Genomic DNA, 9,129 nt, shown 5'->3' with positions numbered 1-9,129 from the left:
AAAAAAATATTAATGTAAATGAATAAAGACAATTTTACTGTAAAATTTTTGTATACAACATTTTTTGATATCTTGAATAGTTTTCGAGATATAACAAAAGAAAAAAAAATTAATTTACATATAAGGGGTGGATTCATCCCTTTAAACCGTTTTTCAGCACCAACTGATAACTTCTAAATTCATTTATTTATGTAACCTCAAAGTGTACCAACTTTCATTCAAATCAGAATTTGACACTTCGCGAGGTTCCCTTGTTAGGCGCTGAGTGATTGTATCGAAACGAATTGCCGCGCGGTGTCGCGGCGGTGCGGTGCGGTGCGGTGGTCGCGTCTTCGCGAGAGCAAACATTCCGAATCACGGATTCGTGCGCGTTAAGCGTCCTTGATTCGGCTGCGCTTCGTGCCGCTTTATAAGTGAATCTCCGCCGCGCCCGCGGTCGCGTATAAATCTCGCGCGAGTCGAAGTGCCGTTTCCGCGCGTCGCGTCGGAATCGCCGCCACCGCGCGGGTGGCATCGCGCGGCGCTCGAGATCGAGCGTCGAGCTTTGAGATTTTGATATTAGATTCGCAATCGCGGCAATTCCTCGTCGCGCTCACTTCGCAATTAAGTGCAATCTAATCGCCGCGGTGCTATACGTAAACGCGCCCGCGACGTTATCTGCCACGCTTATCTGCAGCAGCCTCTTGGACCTCGGGATACGTACATATACGCGGTAGCTGCTCCGCACAGCAGGTTATGTTTTGCGTATACGCGCGTCCGAGGTGTGTGACGCGCGCGCGGTATATACGATATCTCTCGCCCCGGTTCAACGTCGTGTAAGGCTTAAAGATAATCGCGATGATGTATACGAAATATAGCCTCGCGCAATTGTTATCTGCGTTATTCCGCGGTATTATCAAACGAAACGCGGCGCGCGATCGATCGATTGTGAATGATTAACTGTCGAATCTCTCGCTTTCTCTCTCTCTCTCTCTCGCTCTCTCTTTGCGGGAGACGTGACGCGATGAAAAAAATTTTAAATAAATCTCCTCCCCGCGATTTATTATGCGCGATTTATCCGACGGCTTATTTGTTTATTTTCCGCGGGCGCGAGTGGACGGGGAAGAAGTTACCTTTACCTTTTGTTACCACGCGCAACAGCGCGTCTCGCGGAACAAAGAATTAAATTTATTAGCTCTCCACCCGCGTGTAAATAATACTTAACCGTCCACCGCGCGGGCGCTTGCTTGCTTATGAAAGATTAAAAATCTAAGGCAACTGAATGAATCGGGAAAGGATAAATAAAATATCCTGTTTTTTTTTTCCCGCTTGTATTTTATGCACGCGCGCGTCGTCAATAGGGTGGGCGGGGGGGAGGAGGGGAGAGGGAGAAGCATCGCCGGGGATTAAATATTTTATAAGGGAGAAGACGCCCGCCTCTCGCTCGGCACCTTAATCGCTGAATTTATCTTTAACTTCCTCTTGAAATTTTGTAAAACTGCAGTGTAAATGCCAGCAAAAAGCGGCGAAGTCGCGCTTTAGTTTAAAGCACTTTGAAAGTTAACTCATAATCTAAGCATGAGAGCCCTGTGTATAAGCCAACATTATGCGCGAACGACCGCGCGCCGTTTGAGTGCCTCGGAAATGCACGTAAAAGGGCTATCTTTATTCCCCGACCGACTCGAAGGGATGGGAAAAAGGGAGGAGTGATCAAGGTGGGGGGGGGAGAGGGATAAGCGGGGAAACGAGAGGAAATTCGTGGTACCGCGATAAGGGTACAATCGAAATGGGATAGTGGCCGATCGTGATCTCAAACTAAATGCGTAAGTTACGTGAACGCGATTTGAGCCCACCGAATTGGCCGCACCGCCGCCGCGCCGTGCAGTCCGCTCTGTTATCGCGTCGCGTAAAGTCCCCGGGAAAGGAGGCCAAAGATACGTCAAGGGGCATATATAGCGTATAGCTGCAGGTATAGGGCCAGGTATCGGAGCGACGAGAAACGAGCGATAACGGACGCCGCGCGTGCTTTCGCAGGCACGCGCGCGCGTGGTTACGCGGCGATTGTATTCCGCGCGGGACACAACAATGAGCCGGGGGGAGGGGGCGGGGGGGGGTGAGGGGATCGATGTTTGCGCCTGTTTGTGTGTGCACGATATCGTTGCGGGTACGCCGCGAAAGCGATTCCACGGTTACTATACGGTACCGGCGCGGCGGCGCACGTGACCGATACAAGCGGCGTTTCACCGGCGCGCGGCAGCGCGGCTGCTGCAAACCGATAGTGCAACAACGGCGAAGCCCCGCGGGGAAGGTTTTACCCCTCTGCGCGTAACAGGTAAGAGGAATGTTGATCACGATCTCTCGATGTCGTCCGTCGCGGAACTGCCGCCGCGCCCGCGTGTCATTTGAATGTGAATGCGCTCACAGGGCGGACGCACGTGCGTCGTTCACATCCACCGAAATTGCGTCGGCTTAGGCTACCCTGTATTTTCGATTTACGACGACTGGAATGCATTTGGATTGCCGCTTTTGGAAGTGAGGAAGGAGAAAGAGCTTTGATTGCAATTGTGTGGTTCGTGAATCATAAAAAAGTTTGAGTTAATTCGTCACTATATGTTTTTTTCTCCTCATATTTTTCTCATCTTTCATTTCTCTCCAATTATCTCTTAGTAAGAAAGCATGTGTATTATAATAATTAACTTTTTTTTTGGCTAATTAATAACAAAGATTACCATTCTTTTAAACGCGTATAATAAGTAAAATATAAAAATTTTTAAAATTATTCATATGAATGTATGTAAATTAATTGTCATTGAAAATCAAAATTACGATTGATTGGATTTGTACATGTATTTTGTTTTCTTATAAAAAGGCCATATTTATAGTCATATATTCAACTATATTATAATTGTTTTGACGCATTATGAAATCATAACGTAAAATGAAGAAACAGTGTATTTAAGTGTCATGCAAATATCTTCTGGTTCCAAGTGACTCTATTAAAACGGACAAATCGCGATGAACCGAACTCTCTGAATATACGCGGCAAAGTCGAAACGAAGAATCTCCGAGGCGAAGTTGTACAAAAATTTACGAGACGCGCGATTTCGTACTCTTTCCGCGACTTTACGTCGAGCTATTTTGAGGCGAATCGAATTTTGACGAGAATTGTTTTAAAACATTTAATGAAAGGCGGCGAACCAGTATTGTAAAATCTACCGCAGTAATAATATTTTTTTGCGTACAGCTGGGGTAACAGTGGAAAAAACTAGAATGTGTACACAAAATTCTTTTATTTTTTATTATCAAAAATATATAAATATAACAATCAATAAAAACAGAAAATAAAACGTTTGGAAAAAAAATACCTTGTTTATATAATGGATTACAACGAAATTGGATACACAGGCGTTAACAGCGATATTCGACAGCGAAATTTTAAAATTTCAGTAACATAAGACAATTGACAAAATAAAATATACTTAACTCTAAAATATAAATTAAGAATATAAAATATAGAACAATTTGAAAAAATTACGAAGAATTCAAAAATATATTTTTCTAATATTAAATACATTTCAACCAGTTATAAAGCTTGTAAGATCGCAGATCTACAAATTTCTGTTTCTTATTAGAAAAGAATTAATTTTTTGTTAAATAATAATTTATACATATATAAATTTTTTTTTATAAGACAGAAAATCATTTTTTCAAGTAAGTTTTAATGATAAAAGGGAAGATGTACATTTCAAATCTAAGTGAGTAAAAAGTACCTTGTTGTGTAAAAATAACACTATAATGCATAAAAAATATGAATTTAAATGTGTTATTTTTATGTTAAGGATGAGATACTTTTTACAAACTTGGATTTGTAGTGTATGCTTGAAAGCCGAGAGATATACCTAATCATCCTAAATTTGCACGGCCATAGCTTTTGTCGTTTACGCCGTGACGTGGAATTGCTACGAGTCCCGCTCATTAAAGCAGTTGCTCGCGGTCCAGGATCTTCTAGGGGTGAAGTTTCGGTACGTGATCAAACGGTCTCGCGCTGCCGTTTCTCCATCGCGGCGGTATGCTGCCTATATGGAATCGAGTAATCGAGTTGACGATAGTTGTGGACGCGCACGCGTATGTGTAATCGTATTAGTGGCCGAGACAGTCGAATTCATCGTCGTAGGCGGCTACCGGCTGCCCCTCAGTTCGCTAAGTTACGGTCATTTCTCTAAGTCATCCGTTTATGTCGACCATTTATCCCGTACATTCCATGACACATCTATATGAAATTAACCCATTTAACCGGCAAGAAATACCGACGACATCTCTATAAAATAATTAAATATCTTAAATTTTTCAATATTCTTGTGGATTCGTAAGGAAATATTGTGATTTGTTCACACATTCTCTCAAACATAATTTTTATAAAATATAAAATCTCGTTTCGTACTTCGCGTTGCTTTACGACAATTATCGCTTGCGATTGACGAAACTTTTGATAAGAATAACATATACCGTAGATATACGATAACAAGTTTCAACTGGTGAATAATGATCCTTTAACTAGCGGTCATTCGATTTACACGCTTGTATAAATGTGCTTTATTTCTAAACACCGTAACATTCGTTGATACGGTATGTCAGGAAGTCCCGTCGCTACTTGACTTTTGCTTACTCATTGATGGTTATCCTGTTATTTCGCGTCTTTATCAAAGCACTTATATATCTAGTGGCATATATACAGAAATAATTGATCTTTATATAGAAAGAATTTATGTATCTCGACATTGAAAAACATTATTGGAAGCTTATTTTCAATTTTTACATTCATACAATTAGATTTTTTAATATAAAAGATGTTATTGCTAGCGATTGCAAAAGTATATTTTTTTGAGGTTGCAAGGGTAACGTTGCAAATACCGAAAACACAATCTAGCGTAACGAGCTGCAACGACAGTAGCTGACCCTGGTAAATGTTGATCCCCTAACTAGCGGCAAGCCGAGTTGCATGTTTGTATTAACATTGCATCAATTTAGTATTACTCCTACATATATCAGAAAGTCAGATTTTACTGTTTAATTAATTAGTAATAATTACAACGGTTTTCTATTATATTAAAAAGAAACCTAAAAGTAAAGTATATTAAAAATTATTTATATTCCAATTTTAATAAGAAATTTTTTACACAAGATTAAAATCGATTATCCTGATAATAAGAATTTTCTTAATTTTAAATATTTACTAAATTATAATTTTTAGTATTTTAATAAAAGAAGCTTGATATTTGAAAATCCATAAAAACGAACTCAAATTCTCCAATTTTCATATATTTATTATCGAAAGAATTTTGTACTTACAAACGTCCGATACATTTTATAATATAAAACGCACGTTGCTTACGATGTTACGTCAACTAAAATGAAGACCTTCAAATTACGGCTTGTTTGCGAAACTTTCAATTTACGCGATTCAAATCGTATTCTGTGCGGATTATTACTGTAATCAAACGAACGCAGTCCAATCAATGTAGATTCATGTCGCAGTAATACTTATCTATTACTTTGATCGCGAAACTCTTTCACGTTGCTATCAGTTTACGAATCGAATATATATGCCATGTACATACAAATATCCATATAAAAATTCATTTATTTAGATTATTTTATTTTCAGATTAATATTAATCGTTTTTATTTCGTCACGTTTACGCGAGAACTGAATTACATTTACCCTACGAACAATTCTATTATCTTAAAATTATATCTGTACGAGTATTTTAAAAAATTAAACACGTTTTACGTGCGTGCAAGAACATAAAAATCTAATAATAATCTCTTTATTCTTTTCACATTTTTACGTTTTAGAAAACATATTAAATATCGAATATCGAATATTAAATATATCAAGTCATAAAGAAGCGATTGATGATATAACCAAATATTGAATATTTAATGTCAAGTCATGAGAAAGCGATTATAATGGTGTAATCAATAATTTTAATATATGCATATAATTTCAATACATTTTTATTGTTTTATTGTATTATTGATGTAATACACTGTTTTACTAGAGTTACATTTCTATAATTCCCATTTTTCTCCTCAATTAACCTAACCCGTAACTTCTCAATTGATAGATATTTCAATCTCATAATTATTCAAGAATTTTTTTTAAGGGTTTTTGTGAAACACTAAGCGCGCGAATCACATTACATCAGCACGAGTGCGTCTGTACCTTGAGTCCTTAGTATACGCCTCGAAACAATTTAAAGTCTCATAATTGACAGGAACATGTGCGTCGCCGTAACTGCATTAGCATTCATTATTGCGCGCGACGAAACTTCGCGCAAAAATGGATTTGGCTACTCCAGCTTCGTTACGCTAATGGGCTCCTTGTTATCTCTTTAACGCAGTAGGTGTTCTCGGTATCGCAATTAGCATCATCCTATCAACTTATTTATCTTGCCATTTTGAATTTGGGGCCGAACCTGATTGCCTGTTTATACTTGCTTGTCCTAGACGAGGGTGTATTGTCTGAGGGCTGCTAAACGGATTTTCACCATCGGCAAAAGTATGCAAACGAGTTTCCGAGATAAAATTGTGCGATAATTCTCTTACTCTTCGCGAGAGGATAGAAATTTCGCGATAACATAATGCGCCGCGCTGCCGAAGCATACCGCGATCAAGCCGGATATTAAATAGAGGAGATATTAAATAGAGAAAAAACATATTATTGCGAGAGAACTTTAAAGTTCGTCTTTTTTTTCATTTCTTGTTGCACTCATCTCGTATAGCACCGATAATGTTTAAACAATGGTAAGAGCAAGTGGACAAAGATCAAACTCGACGTGAAACTTCCAATGTCTTCGTCTATCGCAATTTAATTTAAGCAAAATCAAATATTGAAGTTACGATCTTGTAAACGTATTTTTATTAAAGCTGACACTTGTTGAAAACGTTCGCGTAATTCCGTAGACATTCTAATTCTGTTTTACTTTTTTCTCTTTTGCATTTATTGCGTCTGCTAAGGATATTATCTTGTTAGAATCATCATATAATAGAGAATTGTAATTATTGGATGCAAGTTACGTAATTTTTTTCTTTTAATGAAAATTTAAATAGTTGATTAATTATTACACTTTAAAAGAGAGATTTAATCTGACATATAATTATTTGAGAAATAAATGAGATAAATGAGAAAATTTATTGTTGTTTTGATCGGAAAAGTATTTATGGAAATTTATTTGTTTTATTACTTTTTCCAGTTTCATTTTTCAAGAGAAATAAAACTGTGCGATTTTAATAAATCGAGATTCTGATTGTAATTATTACATTTTTTTAATTAATAATTTAACCTCACTTTTCATGTTCACCAAAATAATTTACTACACAATTTTACTTGTTGCAAAACATGAAAATTTGAAAAAAAGATTGTAACAAATTGTAATCAATATTTATTCATTTACATACAGACTTTTTGAATTAGAATAAAAAACAATTTTATATTTCAAACAAGTATCAGATTTAATAATTCCTTGAAAATAATAATGAATAATAATTTGCCATTATTTTATTATCAGAAAACGCAGTAGCGGCTCTCGCAAAGTATATATTTTTTAAATAATATACGTGCAAAGATTAAAATTTATTATAATAGATAGATAGATAAGTTTATTGTCCCTTATAGAGTTACAATTTTTTATATGTTACACACAGTCTTGTTTTTACATCTTTTCTTACAATTATAATTATCTACTTAAACTCGTCTTATCTCGCATGTCGTACGCTCACCCGCTAATACAAAATTTATTATAATAACAGTATATAAAACATACACATATCAATCAGACTTTGGATCAGAATAACTATCGAGAGAATTAGTATTAAATACATAATAATATTACCGTTAAGTTTCCGAGACATTCAAATAAAATTAATTATTATACCATGTGATGCTGATTAGTTTACAAAGTAAAGCATATATGTAGCAATAATCTATTCATTTAAAATAATCAAACAGGAATAGAATATTTAATGAGAATTTAATTTATAACTTTAGCTTTGAATATTTCGGGATCACTAGAAAACGTTCGGCGTGTGTTGGCTTCGGTGTTTGTGTGACGCGCAGCTTTGGCGTTTGTGTTGCGCGCGGAGAACGGTTATTGTCGTACGACACGTCGTCGTACTTACACGAGGTCACCACGCTAGTATTCACACCGTGAAGCTCGAGCAGCAGTATCGGCGAAAATCGCTCCCCGTATCTTTCGCGATTATTTTCTACGAACAATTATTGATTATCGAACGTGGTTAATTAATTGTTAACAATTTGTAGGTGTATACGACGAAACGACGAATAGTTACCGAGTTAGATGTTTCGCGTGTTTATTTACTCGATGTAAACAAAACAAATGGGAATAGTTATTTAAATACGGGCGCTTTCAATTTTTGTTTTAATGGCACTTGAAATTGAATATATGTCGCTTTAGGTTTTTCGCCTGTTCATATATTCGTATTATATATATTGTCGTTTTTCAAAACGTGAAATAATACATGAATCATTTGATCAATTCAATCCATGTTTATTAATAATAGATTTTTTTTCGTGATATTTATGCGCCCGATATGTATTGCGAGACACTGTTTTGATTGCATATTTTGGAACGGTTTATCATGTCCTAATTAATATCTAAGTAATTAATTGAGCTATTAATTTTATTAATCGTATCTCGTAACAGTAATAATATGTAACAGTACGAAATAAAGTACGATATTTTCGAAGGTGATCGAGTGCTGTTTCCCCAAGGATGGAACAACAATGGAGCAAGAGAGGAGGAAGAGGTTCAGGGAGCATCGGGCGACAGCGGAGCAACCAAAGAGTAATATTTTATTTTACTTATTATTTATTTATTACAATCTCTTGTGAAATTAATTATTCCTGCAATATAATGCATGATGTCGTAAATTCATTTTTTATCATTGTGTAAAGCGTATAAAATATTTTTGGTATCATGTTACTTTTATAAGTGTTTAAAACTCATCATTAAACCTGGCCGCGCGATTACTAGGAAAAATGAGCGTTTCCAGCGATGTTTTCTTTCGGACTAGATGCGCGGGTTTTGTTTCGCACAAACAAGCCGAGATGACAAACATCCGGGGACCA

The 9,129-nt window shown here is 36.6% G+C and overlaps 1 protein-coding gene across 5 annotated transcripts in view; it reads left to right on the top strand.

The window, feature by feature from the left end:
- Positions 1-8,166: 8,166 nt before the first annotated feature.
- The window catches only part of LOC105450339, a 250,151-nt gene continuing 249,188 nt past the window's right edge, over positions 8,167-9,129 (top strand). For 4 of the 5 annotated variants that reach the window (XM_011690131.1, XM_011690130.1, XM_011690128.1 and 1 more), the window contains exons 1-2: positions 8,167-8,659; positions 8,749-8,845. In XM_011690131.1, the coding sequence (XP_011688433.1) occupies positions 8,785-8,845 (61 nt within the window). In that variant the 5' untranslated portion in view covers positions 8,167-8,659; positions 8,749-8,784. The remainder of the gene's footprint in view (positions 8,660-8,748; positions 8,846-9,129) is intronic. The other variant, XM_011690129.1, reaches the window with a different exon arrangement.

The sequence above is a fragment of the Wasmannia auropunctata genome, unplaced genomic scaffold (assembly GCF_000956235.1).
Source record: "Wasmannia auropunctata unplaced genomic scaffold, wasmannia.A_1.0 LD336063.1, whole genome shotgun sequence".
NCBI lineage: Eukaryota > Metazoa > Arthropoda > Insecta > Hymenoptera > Formicidae > Wasmannia > Wasmannia auropunctata.
This window is presented reverse-complemented; position numbering and strand designations above follow the sequence as displayed.